Below are 17,438 nucleotides of genomic sequence, written 5' to 3'. Positions count from 1 at the left end.
CAAAGGATGGAGCAAACTGTTCTCTTTTTATTTGGAAAAATTCATGAGTAGGCTAAAAAATAAGGGATAACAAAATATGGCCTTGATCATATAAAACCTACAAGCAAGTAGTTCAATCACAGAAAATTTGGGCAAAATCATTCATGCTTTCAAAGTAATAGCAATTATTCACAACACTCTGAAGCCCAAAACTCACACAGGTAAACTCTCAAGTCCTAGAATTCAGAAAAACATCCTGCTCAGTATCTCAATCAAATTTTATCTCAAGCACCTGTTTCATACTTTTTGAGCTAACACATAATGCATGATCTCAACATTAATCAATACACTAAAATATCACAAAGTAATATTCATCACAAAACACATCACAGTTGAATCAAAGCAGTGTGGTTCATTCAAACAAAGTACAATAACAAAACAATTGATTAAAAACAAAACAAATAACAAAACAAAACAAAAGATTAAAAAGAAAGGTTTAGAAAGCTGGGTTGCCTCCCAATAAGCGCTTCTTTAACGTCACTAGCTTGACCTAATAAGCTCAATCTAGATCAACCAGCTCCATGACTGTGGACATGTGTTCTACCTCACCACCAAGATAATGCTTGAAACATTGTCCATTGACAATCCAACTTCTTTGTGGATCTTCAAAGGAAGGATCTGTTAACTCAACTGCTCCATGTGGATCTTCAGAGGAAGGATCTGTTAACTCAACTGCTCCATATGGAAGAACATTCTTGACCATAAATGGACCAGACCACTTGGACTTCAACTTTCCAAGGAAAAGTTTCAGTCTTGAATTGAACAGCAGCACCCTCTGTCCTGGATTAAAGACTTTCTTCACCAGCTTCTTGTCATGATAAAACTTAACCTTTTCTTTGTAGTTTTTTAAGGAATCGTAGGCATGCAGTCGCATCTCCTCAAGCTCAATAAGTTGTCTTCTTCTCCTTTCAGTAGAGTCACAAGGATCATAATTCAAGAATTTTAAGGCCCACAGAGCTCGATGTTCCATCTCCACGGAAGGTGACATGTCTTTCCATAGACCATTGGGAAAAGAGATAATTCAATAGTTGTCTTCATTGCAGTTTTATAGGCCCAAAGGGCATCATCTAACTTCTGAGACCAATCCTTTCTTGATGAGGCAACTGTCTTTTCTAGAATTCTTTTTATCTCCCTATTTGAAACTTCTGCTTGCCCGTTTGTTTGTGGATGATAAGGTGTAGCTACCTTGTTTCTCACACCATAGTGCTTGAGTACCCTTGTCAGCTGAAAATTTCAAAAATGAGATCCTTCATCACTAATGAGTACTCGGGGCGTTCCAAACCGGGAAAAAATTTGCTTTTTCAGAAAATTAATAACAGTTTTCGAATCATTCCTGAGACAAGCTAGGGCTTCCACACATTTGCTCACATAATCCACTGCCACCAATATATATTCATTATTGAAAGAGGGTGGAAAAGGTCCAACAAAGTCTATGCCCCACCAATCAAAGACTTCAACTTCTAGTATTCCTTGCAGTGGCATTTCATGACGTCTGAAGATACTTCCCATCCTTTGACACTTATCACAGTTTCTGGCATGATTATGAGCATCCTTAAACAAAGTTGGCCAATAAAATCCTGACTGAAGTACCTTTGCAGTTGTTCTCTCTCCACTAAAATGCCCCCCATAAGGCGAATCATGACAATGCCATAAAATTCCTTCCATTTCTTCCTTAGTAACACAGCGCCTTAGAAGATTATCTGCCCCAATTTTTAACAAGTAAGGATCATCCCAAATATGGCATCATGTAAAAACTTTTTTCTTTGTTGCCAATTTAGATTTTCTGGGATTACTCCTGCAACTTTGAAATTGGCCATATCAGCAAACCACGACCTTTGTTGAATATACATGAGTGTTTCATCCGAGAAGGATTCCTAGATTTCTACTTCCTTGCTTGTAACTTCATTGTTAATCAACCGAGACAAGTGATCCGCAATTATATTTTCACTTTCCTTCTTGTCACGGATTTCCACATCAAACTCTTGTAGCAGAAGTACCTATCTAATCAACTGCGGCTTAAAATCCGGCTTGGTCAGCAAATACTTTATAGCTGCATGGTCTGTGTAGATATTCACTTTAGACCCAATGAGATAAGGTCTAAATTTCTCCAAGGCATACACAATAGCAAGAAATTATTTTTCTATGGTGCTATAATTCAACTAGACTTCATTCAAAACTTTGCTTGCATAATAAATAGTGTGGAATACCTTCTTTCTTCTCTGGCCAAGAACAACTCCTATAGCATAATTGTTGGCATCACACATCAGCTCAAAAGCTTGGTTCCAATCAGGAGCTACAATTACTGGGGCAGAAATCAACTTTTTCTTCAAGCATAAAATGCCTTAAGGCACTCATCATCCATCACAAATGGTGCGTCTTTAACAAGGAGGTTGCTCAGTGGTTTGGCAATCTTTGAGAAGTCTTTGATGAATCTTCTATAGAAACCAGCATGACCTAAAAAGCTTCTGATTCCCTTCACATTGGTTGGTGGTGGAAGTTTTTCAATAACCTCCACTTTGGCTCTATCAACCTCAACTCCCTTGGAAGAAATTTTATGACCCAAGACAATGCCTTCCTTTACCATAAAGTGACATTTTTCCCAATTAAGAACAATATTGGATTGGGTGCATCTTTTAAGTACAACATCCAGGTTAGACAAACACTCATGGAAGGAACTACCAAACACTAAAAAATCATCCATAAAGATTTCAATGCATTTTTCTATCAAGTTTGCGAATATTTCCTGCATGCATCTTTGAAAAGTAGTTGGAGCATTACATAACCCAAACGACATTTTTCTGTAAGCAAAAACTCCAAATAGGCAAGTGAAAGCCGTCTTTTCTTGGTCTTTTGGATCCACCACAATTTGATTATATCCAGAGTATCCATCCAGAAAACAATAGAAAGCCTGACCTGCTAATCTCTCCAGCATTTGATCCATGAAAGGAAGGGAAAAGTGATCCTTCCTAGTAGCACTATTCAACTTTCTATAGTCGATACACATCCTCCATCCAGTAACAGTCCTTGTGGGTATGAGCTCATTTTTTTCATTATAAATAAATGTCATTCCACCTTTCTTTGGTACCACCTGTACTGGGCTTACCCATGCACTATTATAAATAGGGTAAATAATGCCAGCCTCAAGTAACTTTAGCACTTCCTTTCTCACCTCCTCCTTCATTACTGGATTTAACCTTCTTTGTGGTTGAGCAACTGGTTTGTAGTCATCTTCCATGAATATTTTGTGCATGCAATATGTTGGACTTATGCCTTTGAGATCTGAGATTGACCATCCAATAGCTCATTTGTTGGCTTTAAGTACTTCTACCAACTTTTCTTCTTCTATGGGAAAGAGAGAGAGTTGTTGATGATAACTGGTTTGTTTCCACCTTCTTCTAGAAACACATACTTCAAGTGTGGCGGTAGCATCTTCAGCTCTACTTTGCTTCCTTTGACTTTTTCTTCTGTGTTTTGCAAAGGAACCTTTCATAATTCTTCCAAATTAGTCAAGCACTCATCCATTAGTTCCTCTTCTTTTTCATTTAACTCTTCACAAGTGTCAACTAGTATCTCCTCCAAAGAAAGCGTATCACTTGCATTGTTTTCTTGTATCATGCAAATCTCATCAAGAAAATCAAGATGAAAGCATTCTTTATCATCTTTTGGGTGAGACATGGCTTTAAAGACATCAAAATTTACTTCTTCATCTTGTACTCTCACCTTCAGTTTGTCATTTTCCACATCAATCAAAACTCTTGCTATCTTCATAAAAGGTCTCCCAAGAATAAGAGGTACATTCACATCCTCCTCCATCTCCATGATGACAAAGTCCACAGGAAAAAGAAATTTGTCTACCTTCACAAGCACATCTTCAGCTACCCCATAAGGATATTTCAAAGAATTGTCTGCAAGTTGAAGAGTCATCCGAGTAGGCTTGAGTTTCAACCCTTCAATCTTTTCAAACATGGAAAGCGGCATGAGATTAATACTGGCTCCCAGATCAATAAGTCCTTTCCCAACAGAGATATTCCCTATAGTGCAAGGAATAGTGAAGCTTCCTGGATCTTTAAACTTGGGGGGTAAGAGTTTTTGTATGATAGCACTGCAGTTTTCTTGAACTTCAATGGTTTCTTCTTCAATGTACTTCCTTTTCTTTGTGAGGAGCTCCTTCAAAAATTTAGCATATGAAGGTATTTGTTGCAAAGCCTCAAAGAAGGGTATATTAATCTCCAATTTCTTGAAGATTTCCATGAAACGCTCAAACTGTTTTCCTTTTTCCTTCCTGGAATAATTCTTTGGGTAAGGAAGGGGTTTTTCATAAGAGTCTTTCTTTTTCCTCTCTTCTTCCTCTCTCTCTCTCTCTTCTTCTTCTTCTCTCTCTTTTGCTTTTCTCTCAATCTCTTCTTTTTCTCTTTCTTTTTCATCTTTTTTACTCAATCTCTCTTTTTCTTTTCTCTCTATTTTTCTCTCATCTAAAATCTTGCCACTTCTAGTAATAACATTTTTGCATTCCTCTCTGGAGTTAGCTTTCATGTTACTCCCAAGATCGTCCAGCTTCTGAAGTATGTGATCAAGTTGGCTCCCTATCCTTCTGAATGTCGCCTGATTGTTTTATGATGAGAATCAGACATATGCATGAACTATTGAAGTGCATCATCCATCTTAGTCCATGAGTATTCGCACCACTCAGGGTATTAGACTATCCTGCCTAGATTTTCCTTGAGTATTCGCAATACTCTTGGTACTAGAATATCGTGCTTAGATTTCCTTAAGTATTATCACCACTCCTAGTACCTATGTTAAGCCTCTGGGTTGATTTTGCTATAATTTCTTAACTAGATTCTAAGGTTAGATGAATAAGTTTTTTTGTTCTTTTAATTCTAGTTGTGATTTATTTTTATCTATGTCTTTTGCTTCTTAATTAAGTAAAAGTAATGATTTTTACATTATACCAAGTAAGCATGGTGTTAAATCTACCTAACATATCAATCATATGAGTACAAGGGTTTTTAATTTTAATTGAGAATTTACTTTGATTAAACTTCGAAACTTTCATATGATTGAATGAATTTTTCCACTAATTGAGAATGTACTTTGATTAGTGGTAAAATCTTTAACAAGAATTAATCAAGAATATACTTTGGTTAATTAGCTTTTTACTTGACATAAGAGGTAAAAAAATAAACATGATTAGACATAGTAATATTTAATTGAGAATGTACTTTGGTTAAATTTACTATGATTAATCTATAAAGTTCTTGCTTTTAATTGAGAATGTACTTAGGTTAAGAGTGAGAATGCCAACAAATTAATTCAGAATTTACATTGATTAATTTGAAAATCTAACACAATAACTAATTGAACAATAATCTTAATCTTTATATAACCAATGATGAATCCTATTTTGTAAAAGCAGTGAAATCATATTTTCTTTACAATTATTTTTATCTTTTTAAATCTTTTTATAAATTTATTTCTTTCTATCTTTTTGTTATTTTGTTCTTTAATCTTTTATTGATCTTTATCTTCTTTATCATTTTTATTTTACTAACCCTTTTGTATAGCTTTTATAAGAACTAATTTGGTAAGAATTAATTTTGTGTTCGTTGGGAGACAACTTAGAGTTGACTTTACCTTTTTTATTTTGTTGGTTACTCTCTTAGCAATACTGAAGTTGTTATAGTTTAGTAATATTAATTTGATCACGTCAACGACAATGTTATCAACAAAAAAGATAAAGTTATACATGATGAGGGCAGACATAGTTGAGAATCAAGATATAACCTTCACTAGGTTTATGAGCAGACTCAATTTTGATATAAGAGATATAGTGGCACTTCTACCTTATACAAATTTAAATGATTTGGTTCAAATGTACATTAAGATAGAACAACTAAATATGAGAAAATCATCAAGAGAGACTCAAGTTCCCTTGGCTTCTTATGAAACGAAAAGTTTTAAAACAGAAGAGTCATTTAAACCTCTAGCCAAGATTCCTGAAAAGGATAAACAAAAAACCTCCACATGCACTCACATTATAGTGACATAAATTGTGTTAAATGTAACACCCCAATTTCTGAGATGTCACGGGTTATTAAAAATCAGTAAAATTCAAAATTTATCATAGCCTAGAAATGTATTAAAAGAAAACCTTATCCATTACATTATTTCAAGTAATAAAATAACGAAGGAAATACTCCAATTATATTGTCTTAACTTGTAAAACAAAATAACTTTAAATGAATCCCAAGGTTATTCCTCATCTTCTCTCGAATCAATCACGCCTTTGGAACATCTGTAACATTATCTACTCACGTAGAACACATTATACGATCATTGCCGATAATTTCATTCACAAACACACAAACACAAACATGTATAGGATAAGCTACCGGTAAAACAATCATAACAACAAGGTACATACATACTGATTATATAAACCATAATCAAACACACAACAAGATACATACCTTATGATCATATAAACCATAATCAAACACATAACAAGATACATACCTTATGATTATATCAACTATAATCAAATACCTTATACATAGTAGTAATAACAATAGGATTCTTAATCCTCTAACATAAACAATTCAATCATACTGAATTACTCAATCCTCAATCCCTAATCCTTGAACTTCGATCATTGATCCTTGATCTCTAACCCTTGATGTCATCACTAACATCTCACACATAAACCATTGGTCTATCCATTCATTAACACTCATGCTAACTACTTACTATAATCATTATAGTAACACCACTATCAACATAACATAACTTGGAGCATCTCAAGTACCATGATCATCATCATAAATACACCATCATCATGACTGTCCTAGTCATGAACAACACCATGAGCATCACCGTACCAATATAATATATTGGAAAGTGTACATCTTACTCTTGTACCTTATCTCACCGATTGTACTCGCTCTTATAGTCCACCTGTAGCCTCTCCTTCAGCACATATGTAACCTCCCTTATAGGTCATCTCCTTCTAATGCACACAAGGCAAAAGGAAGCAACTATTCGTAGATAGAACCAAGATTTACGAGGTACAACAAGTAGACTTATCCCCCACTTTCATGCTCATCAATCACATACTCAGGTACATCGCATCACTTACTCATTGTCCACTCTCAACCACAACTCAAACTGACCCTAAACATAACTACTAACCTCAATCTTTGATTATCATCATGTTCCACGACTCCTCATGCTTGGTTCAAATCCATTCTTCACCAAATTCGCCATTTTTCACCAAAATGCATTGTGATAATCGATTATCACATAAGATAATCGATTATCTCAGTGAAATTTACCTAGAAACATAACGCAAGAAGGGATAATCCATTATCATCCTAGATAATTGATTATTCTCGAAATCACACTCAAAACCAACGCGTAGATAATCGATTATAATTAATGATAATCAATTATTTCCGAATCGAACACATCCTAGATATGATTCAAGCATTCAAACATACATATATCAATCCTAGATCACGTGGAAACATAGTTAACACATCATACATGCATTCAAGCATCACATATCTATGTAAACATACTCAAACACACATAATACATCATTTGAATAATTTAGATACAATAATTGACATACTATACCCTCAATAATAAGGTACAAAAGAGTCTCCGATAAAAACACCAAATGGGTTTTTCAATCAACCAAACTAACTAAGCATATGCTTACAAATGAGAACAAAGAAGATGAAAATTCTCCAAAACAAAGCTGCTGATGTGAGGCTGTTTTCTCCCAAACTAGACCTCCGATTGACGATCAGAACAGTCATAATGAAGAACCATATGTTTGGAACACACAACGACGAAATCATCAGTGCAGGTTTAGTGTTATACAAGAATAATTTCCTCTTTTCATTTAGGTTGTTCTCTCCCAAATTAGACCTCCTATGGACGATCCAAACGGTCAGAATGAAGAAACATACGTCTGGAACCCACTGTCCAAATATTAGCAAGATCCAACGGTGAACGACTTCACAACGATGAAAACACCAGTGTAGATTTTGTGTTATGCGAGAATAATTTCTTCTCTTCCTTTCTCTCTCACTTAGTTTTTTCCTCTCTTCAAATGACTCTAATGTTCCCTACTAATTTGACTCACCTCCATTAAAACAAAGTGAGACATAATGGTCCATATTATTTGGCCCATTCTCCACATAGGAAGGGATCCCAATAACCCAACACTTACAACATATATTTGCATGGAAACCCCCAAACATCATAACTTTGTTCTCCCTTAGCATCAAACCCTCTATTGGGATAACCCAACAACCCATACATAAATTCATAGGGAAAACCCAACACAAATATTACATGAACCCTATGCCCATTCATACACAAACCCTTGCCCAACAATAGCAACATATAATCATAATCATATAAATATGTATCAACAAGGATTATTAATCCAAAATAACCAAGAACACATATAACACACAACAATAAAAAAACAAAGGTAAGCTTCCCATACCTTGGCCAAGCATAAGGATTTATCTACAACCCTAAAACACCATCAATCTTCCTTTACACCAAGAGTTTCTCGTCGCTCTCTCTCTTCTTCTCCCAAAACGTCAATCTCCTTTCTTTCTCTATTTTCTCTCATTAATTTAGAGTTTCTAGGGTTTTTAAACACAAAACCACCTTTTTCTCTATATTTTAATATTTATGAATCCACCTAACTTTATCTGTAATATTTCTTACTTATAATAATACTTTTTATTTTAATTTATTATAATGAGTCTATCAATAATATATATTATTATTATCTAGCCATAATATCTAATTATATATAATAATATCTCAATATATCATTTAATGTATCTACAATATCTAATAATAATAATATCACTTTTAAATATCTAAATCCACCAAAAAAATTTCTCCTATCAACTACTTTATTTCTAAGACTCCTATTTTCTTGGGTCTTACATTAAATGCCTAGGAAGAGGCCATATAGCTGCTTAGTGTCCCACCAAGAGAACCATCATCATGAAGGGCATTGACATCTATAGTAGTGAGGAAGAGTCCAAAACTAATGAGAGTGAGAGTGAACATGAAGAAGAGTTAAATGGAGAGGAAGTTTATCCTTGTTCTAGCAAACTTCTCATGGTGAGAAGGGTTCTTAACAACAAACCATGTGTTGAACACATATCCTAAAGAGAGAACATCTTTCATACAAGATGTCAAATTCAAAAGAAAACTTGTTCTCTCATTATGGACAATAGATCTTGTTGCAATTGTTGTAGCACTAGATTGGTTGAAAAGTTGAACCTAACTATGATACCCCATCCTATTGTAAAGACTTATTGAATTTGAATTTCTGCAATGGTATTATGATTTTAAAGTTCTAAATTTTTATTCGTTATAGTGACATCCCAAAATTAGGGTGTTACAAAGATTTTCTTCATAATTCACTCAAACACCTTCCATTCATTTATTAGTTCCACTGCCTCATCCATTCTTTGACTCTATTTTGCATCTATAACCGTGAAGAGCTCGAATCCAGCCATGAAGGGAACATATCACCCTTACTACCAAGCTTGCAATCAATGCCACATTAGTATCCCTTAATGCCATACGAGAAATCCACAACATCTAAACTGCAAATTGGGAAACCAGAGACCTATTCAGTTGACTAAATTGGCTTTCCTAACTAAGTGAATGGTTCAAAAACAAGTTTAGGTGTCACAAAGAATACCAATTCACTTCAATGGCCAGATTCTCATTTCCTCAACTCAACACAATTTTTAGTCTAAACAAGCACACATTCAACAGAATTCACAACAACAACTCCACATATCAATTTATCATGTTCAAAAAAACAAACATAGGTACACTATCAAGCAAAACTCTCAACAGAAAATCCTTATAATATACTTATCAATTATAGACCAATTCAAACATGTTACAAAACACACTACTATAAATTTTAAAACAAAATTTTTATAGTGACTCAATAAATTAAAACAACAATTCCAATCAATCACATACCATCAAATGTACACACATTAATGAAATTATATTAGAAATTGAGAATAATGGTATTTAGCTTCCCTTACCTAACAAATGACCAAAACGCTCTAGAAGGCCTAAAACAGTTCCAAACGCTTAGGAACCTCTATTTGCTCTTACGAACAATAGAAACATGATTAAGGTATATGTTAGGACCACTAATTAGCAGAAAGTCTTATAGAAAACTCCAACATCACATGCAACCACGAAAAGCTTACATGCAAGAGAGAAAACAAAACTAACCAAAGAAAGAAGCAAAAACCAACTTTCTTTATCTGAGAAATTAATCAGATGTACTTGAAGATATCGTCTCAAGATCACTCAGGAAATATCTAATCTTCAAACAAATGAACAATGAGTGAGAACTCTTAAAGAGAAGTTAGAGAAGTGGCTTAGAGATAAAATGTTTTAAAATTATGAAACTCGTTCATAATAAATTTATTTATATTAAAATCTTTTAATTTTAAAATAATTTAGTCTCATTATTTTTAAACCACTATCACCTCTAAAATGTAATTTTCTATATCTTTACATATTATAAATATTTTTATTATGTAAATACTTTTTATTACAAGTAATTATTTATATATGAAAAAGTAATTACTAGAAAAACCGCAAAATGATATTTTTATAAGTAATTACTTAGAATTCAAAAAATAGTTATTAAAACGGTAAAATTAGAATTTTAAAATATTAAAACGGTAAAATCAGAAAAAGGAAAAGTGATGTAACACATCGTGAGCCATCCGCCAAAATTTAACGTTGTTGCTTTTGAAAGACTAAAAATTATAGTTTTCTAAGAAAAATGATCAAAGTGAAGAAAATTTTGAAGGAAGGACAAAACCCAAAATCGCTTGATAATTGAGAGATTAAAAACATATTTAACCCAATTATAAAATACTTTTTATTAAAAATTATAAAAAGAAATAATTTGTATGTTTTTTATTATATAAGTAATTTTTTATTATAAATAATAATTTTTAAATCAAAAAAAGTAGTTAGTAAAAGAATAATATCAAAAAATATTTTCTTAATCATTTAAATTTTAAAAGATAATTATTAAAAGATAAAATGAAAAAGAAATGTATTCATCATGAGTCCTTTTTACATAATAGTAGGTATAGATAATATAGATTTAAATATAAATAATACATGTATTTAATAAGGAGGAACTAAATACATCAATATATCTTTTATTAAATATTAAAGATAAACTTTTTTTTTACATAATAGTATAGATATAAATAATATAAATATAGATAATATATGTATTTATTAAGGAGGAATTAAAATACAACAATACATCTTTCATTAAATATTAACTTTCAAAATACCAAAATATTTCCATAGCCTGATTTTTTATACTATTTATTCATAGTTTTGTTTTTAGCAATTATTCAGACTCACTCAATTTGAAATCTACGAACCCTCAAAATCGCTGTTTACCAACCTAATTCGCGTCCTCATTCTCAATCTCTCCGAGTTCACTCGCAGGCCTTTCTGTCTCTTGGCTTCGGAGGTATAGTCTTTAATTTGCTTTCTCTCTTTTTGATCCATGTGCTAACCTTCGGAATCGTATTTATTTTCCATCGTTGATAAACAGAGGGTTTTAATGGGTCAAACATAGGTCTAACTTGTACTATTTCATTTCAAATGTTGTTTATTCCAAAACTGGGTAAAGTTGGAAGGTTCTCTGTTATTGGAATTTAGGATTAAATGATTATTAGTTATACTTGTTCATTGTTTTCTTATTATATCCCGTTTTCGTATAGCTTTTGGCAGTGATCTGTAATTTTTCATCGAGGAATTTGTGTTTCAAACACTGTTTCTTTTTCTAGCTTTTAGACGAAGCGAGATTGACTTCGTTCTCCTGCAGGACAACTCTGCTACTAAACTGCAAATTTTGATTTTTATCGCTACGAAGGGTATTCAAAATAAGGGTATTCAAAATAATGTCGTGCAAATTGGCCTAGGTTTATCTATTGTGTATTTTTTTTTTTAATGTTTTTGTTAGGATATTTATCCTATTTTATCATCATTATAGTGTGTCAAGGGTTACCCTATTTATCTTGTGTCTAGGATTACCCTATTTATTGTATCAATTTATTCTTATAAATAGAAGATTGTGAGAGGGATCAATCAAGCCCTCTAAGTGCTAAGCTTATGAAAGAATTAGGATTCTTATCAAAGAGCTATTAAAGGGAAACATTTTTAATAAAACTTTGAGAGCCTTACTTAGTTTTCGTGTTTCAATTGCTTAGCTTTCCTTGGACCAATAAGTTATTGATATTTAGCATTAGTGCAGATTGGTATCAAATTAAACTTTTTAGTCACTTCTGTTGAATTATAGAAACTTTGGTGGGATGTTATTTGCACTATCAAATTGGATTTCTGTGTTATAAACAGAATCTTGTGTGTTACCGTGCTCTTTTTGCTAGCATATTGATATGTGGTATTATAGGAAGATCATTAATTTTGTTTTTGCAATAAAATCAATTTTCTGGGGTGTACAATTTGTTAAGTGCATTATATACATCTTCTTTTTATGATTAGATCTCTAAATTACCTTTGAAATTGGTTTCTAATCATTTGTTCATTTTTTTTTTTTCAGTTTTAATTTCAGTGAGTTGATATGTACAATGGAATAGGATTACAGACCCCAAGAGGGTCTGGTACAAATGGGTACATTCAGAGTAACAAGTTCTTTGTAAAGCCCAAGATTTCAAAGGTTGCGGAAAACACAAAGGGGTTTGAGTCAGATCAGGGCACTGCTGGGCTTTCCAGGAAGCCCAACAAAGAGATCCTTGAGCATGATCGCAAGCGTCAGATCGAGCTTAAGCTTGTCATCCTTGAAGACAAGCTCATCGATCAGGGCTACACTGATGCTGAGATTGCTGAGAAACTCGAAGAAACTCGCCAAAATTTGGAAGCTGCTGCTGCCACTGATGAGCTTGCATCTGTATCTGCATCAGATAAGAAGTAATTGATCTTGAATTCTGATATTTGTGTTAGAATTGTGGTTTTTGTGAAGTAATTATGTTAGCATTGTGATTGTTACTATTTGTGATGCCGGTATCTGTGTCAGAAGAAGTTATTGATCTTTTATGGCATGTCTTGGGGTTGTGATTCTTGTGATATAATTGTTTCAATCATGCTTTTTGTTGATGAGCTCTTTTATCTTTTTGGTGAATTATTCTGTTTCCTATGTGCTGTTTTTGTCTGTCATCTAAGTTAATCCTCAACTCTTTTTGAGAAGAAAGCTCAATGTAAGAACAAAAGGAAACTTTAGGTGGATAGTCTCTTGATCTTTTACGTTTGGGCTTTACTAAATTGAATAGAATTAAGTGTAACAGAAAATTCAAATGGTAACATCCTACGTTTAGATGGTAGGAACATATCATTGTCTATACCTCCACAACATCTGTGAATCAAATCTGGTACACCGGTTATCCAATTCTTCCACAGCGGGTTACGATATGCTTTATCCGAAGGCTGTTGCTCCACATCTATTCAAGCAGCCAAAGCAGCTATTTTTGCAGCCAAAAGAACAAAGAATGGCTGCTGGAGCTGTCAAATCACTGCACTGCAGTCTACACTTCCTCCGTTCCATTTAAGTTGTGTTTACTGTTGTGGATTAAGAAGGGAGGTATCCCACAACCCTAAAATATACTACAACGTATTAGCTTCTTTTTCTTATGTTAGGGTCTTTTATATTTTAGTACCAAGACAAACACCACCCGGTCTCATCTTATCACTTTGGGCCAAAAGTTATCTATTGGACCGTTTTATTCGTAGGCTTTCTAATATTTCTTTTATCAAAATATAAATAAGAAAATCTAGACTCATTAAGTTGAAGGTTTTAGATTGGAAAACAATGTGTGTTCAGACTCCGGCTGATGTGTGTGTGTCTCTCTCTCTCTCTCTCTCTCTCTCTCTCTCTCTCTCTCTCTCTATATATATATATATATATATATATATATATATATATATATATATATATATATATATATATATATATATATATATATTGAGTAATTGACAATACAACTTTGAGAAATCATAAATAAGGGTTACTGGCTATAACATAATAGGTATAACAAAAGCAGATAAAGGCTATACATCTAAAGATAATCATTATTCAACGCATTATAATTAAGTTATATTTTCATATTTAAACTAAGATATTTTGGAAACTGGAATGAAAATAATTTTGAATGTCATTTGGAAAAGGAGCTGTCCGATTCACACTTTCGTATCCTAATTCGACTACCATAATTGCACGTTGGATTATTGGAATATATGTTGGAAGTCCCGATTAGAGATAAGGACAATTCATAGTGTATAAACGAGTGCAAATCTCACTTTACAAGCCAGTTTTGTGGGGTTGAATTAGGCTTAAAGTCTATTTCTAACAGAATATAAGGTTGTTTTAATTATTTTATTGGTGTTGGTAGATGTTTTGAAGGCATAAATGTAGTTAGATTTGGATTAATGTGAATGGAGTATATGCCACTTTTTGACTGGTATGTGTAAAGTTATGACTAGATATAATTAATAAAAATTCTTTGGAGTTTTTCAGGGTTTCAGATACACAGACTCATCAAATTGCTGCTAGAAAGGAAAAACAGATGGAATCTTTAAAAGCTGCTCTTGGCATTGTATCATCTGAATTCAATGAAAATGCAGATGGGACTGATGGCCATGGGAATGATGGGAAAAATGGTTCTAACATGGATGGGAAACATAATTCAAAGCCAGAACATGCCTTTTTGGACAGAGATTTCAGTAGGAAGAAACAAATGGTTGAAGGTCAAAACGATGAAAATGTTAAGAAGAGCCTTAGAGATACAAGGCACCATAAGAAGATTGGAACTCGTGAGAAAAAGTCCGAGGATGATTCTTCTGATTCTTCTGACTCTTCTGAATCTTCTGATTCAGAAACCTCTTCTCCAAATGAGAAGAGAAGTACAAAGAAGCGTGGTAAAAATTATGCAAGCAGCAGTGATGAATCTGATTCTGATAGTGATGCTAAGAGGAAGGTCAAGGCCAAAAAGAAGATGAAAATTCCTAAGCACAGCAAGAAGGGTAGGGTGGAGGATAGCAATTCTGATGACAGCAATATTGCAAGAAAAAGTTACAAGAGACTAGAGTCTCATAAGAAGCACACTTCAGAGTACGATTCTGATCATCATGATGACGTCCCCAAGCATAAGACTAAGGATGGGATTAAACATTCAAAAATGAGCAGACGTCATGATTCTGAGGAGGAATCTGATATTGATAGTGAGGAAAAGAAATATGGTAGACCTGGGAAGCAGAGGACAAGAAGGCATAATTCTGAGGATGAGGATTCTGATAGAGACCGTGTTAAGCATCCTTCGGGTCATGACAAAAATGTTAAAAGGGGAACATACACTTCCTCTGAGAATAGCAGTGACAGTGATTCAGAAAGAAATTATAGTGATCATAGATATGGAAAAAAGGGTAGTTCTGCTGTAGCAAAGAAAGGTAAAGGGTATGACATGAAAGAAAGTAAATCCAGAGATAGTGGTGCAGAAAAAGGGAAGAACGGTGCTAACACTGATGCATTGGACTCCCTGAAAAGGTCATATGGGAAAGATTTTACCCAGGGACCGAATAGTAGAACTCAAGAAATGATACACAGTAACAGGAAAACTCGTACAGAACGAGATAGGGAGCCCTTCCCATTTGCCAAGCATGATGGAGATGATAGAAAAACTGAGACTGAATCTAAATCAGTTAGGCTGGCAGGGCGTGATGATGATACCTCTGAGCAGAGAGGCAGAGATTATTATAACAAGGATGTTGAATCACATTTTGTTGGTCAGGCTGCCCGCTATGGTGAGGATCATTTAGCAAGGAGGCATAGAAGAGATGATGATAATCACATGGGTAATGATGACGGTGGGGAAAGAAAACGTGGAAGGGATGAAGATCGCAGAGAAAGAAATCACTTGAAGGATGAGGGTGTTGGAGAAAGAAAGCATGCTAGGGATGAAGATGATTCCAAAGAAGAGAAGCACGGAAGGCATGAGGATGGTCGGGGAGTTAACCGAACAGGAAGAAAGAACTCAAGATATGAGGATGATCTTGGAGAAAGAAAACAGGCAAGGGATGATGATGATTCTAAAGAAGGGAACCGTAGAAGAGATGAGGATGACCAAGGAGAGAGGAAGAACTTGAGGGATGTAGTTGACCGTGTTGAGAGGAAGCGTGGTAGGGATGAAGATTATCAAACAGGAAGAAATTACACAAGGGATGAGGATGAACATAGAGAAAGAAAGTTCAGAAGGGATGAGGATTATCATGCAGCAAGAAAGTTCAGAAGGGAGGATGATAATGATTATGGAGAAAGGAAGCACTTAAGGGATGAGAGTGATGTTCATATGGAAGCAAAACACAATAGGGTTGAGGATGGTCGTGGAGAACGTAGGAACTCAAGGGAGGATGATGATAGAGAGAGAAGGCACTCAAAGGATGAAGATGGTCGTAGTGAAAGAAAGCACAGAAGGGATGATGATGATGATGATGGTCATGAAGAAAGAAAGCGGCGAAGGGATGATGATGGCAGAGGAGAAAGAAAGCACAGGAGAGAGGAGGAGGACCGCAGAAGGGATGAGAGGGAAAGCCGAGGAGATTATTCCAGAAGAGCCAAATACTAAGTTTTTCCTTCTAGTGGAGCAATGGAAGACTTCTGAACTGTGATCCAAGCATTGGGAATACTTATTTTCTGCTTTAATTTTGGATTGCCCGTGTGTTGGTTTTGCTTTTTGAACGATATAACTTGTGTTTGAATTACTCTTCTTGTGTGCTTATTTCAAATCCTGTATTCTGCTGTGACTGGTAGTTTTTTTAAAAGTAAAATACAAAAGTTACTTTTGTTAAAATTATATTTCAGAAGCTTGGACTAATTGTCAGGCTTCGCTAGTATAATTGTTGAATACCATAAAAGTGAAATGGTGCATGTGCCGATTTTTTTCAATCAATGCGGAATAACGATTATATCTATTATATACGGAGATAAACAAACCTATTTTACTTTAATATTTAGGCTCATACTTAAATACCATTTTATTATTTAGTTGCTCTTCGTTGTGACTAAGATTTTTAAGTTGTTTAACAAGAGATGACAATCTTTTTGTTTATAAGGTAGCTGCAAAATATACTTAATACAACCATTTAATCAATAGAACTCTGATATTGAGCTTAAAACATTGTAGTTTTCAAGATAAAATGATTTGCGGTGCTTATTCCCGCACATCAAAGTCTTCTCCCTGCACTTTCAAATTTTTCGTTAATCACAAAAGTACTGTTCTGCA

The 17,438-nt window shown here is 34.1% G+C and overlaps 2 protein-coding genes across 2 annotated transcripts; one reads left to right on the top strand and one right to left on the bottom strand.

Annotated features, from left to right (window-relative positions):
* Nucleotides 1-538: 538 nt before the first annotated feature.
* On the bottom strand, nt 539-913 carry LOC108327495 (uncharacterized). Its single transcript, XM_017561191.2, has one exon. The coding sequence runs from the start codon at nt 911-913 to the stop codon at nt 539-541; it is 375 nt and encodes a 124-aa protein (XP_017416680.2).
* Nucleotides 914-11,401: 10,488 nt separating this feature from the next.
* Nucleotides 11,402-17,006, top strand: LOC108329321 (uncharacterized). The gene is made up of 3 exons (XM_017563487.2): nt 11,402-11,617; nt 12,710-13,077; nt 14,678-17,006. Exons 2-3 carry the CDS (start codon nt 12,731-12,733, stop codon nt 16,779-16,781), a joined length of 2,451 nt encoding a protein of 816 aa, XP_017418976.1. The 5' UTR covers nt 11,402-11,617; nt 12,710-12,730; the 3' UTR covers nt 16,782-17,006.
* The last annotated feature ends 432 nt before the right edge of the window (nt 17,007-17,438 follow it).

Source organism: Vigna angularis, chromosome 2 (assembly GCF_016808095.1).
Source record: "Vigna angularis cultivar LongXiaoDou No.4 chromosome 2, ASM1680809v1, whole genome shotgun sequence".
NCBI lineage: Eukaryota > Viridiplantae > Streptophyta > Magnoliopsida > Fabales > Fabaceae > Vigna > Vigna angularis.
The sequence above is the reverse complement of the archived record's forward strand: the minus strand, read 5'-3'. Positions and strand labels throughout refer to the sequence as shown.

What these genes read in the sequence shown, in the direction of transcription:
- LOC108327495 (XM_017561191.2), bottom strand. Translation starts at nt 913, where the DNA reads ATGCGACTGCATGCCTACGATTCCTTAAAAAACTACAAAGAAAAGGTT.
- LOC108329321 (XM_017563487.2), top strand. Translation starts at nt 12,731, where the DNA reads ATGTACAATGGAATAGGATTACAGACCCCAAGAGGGTCTGGTACAAAT. An exon ending in GTATCTGCATCAGATAAGAA is followed by an intron (nt 13,078 to 14,677) that starts GTAATTGATCTT and finishes GGAGTTTTTCAG; the next exon opens with GGTTTCAGATACACAGACTC.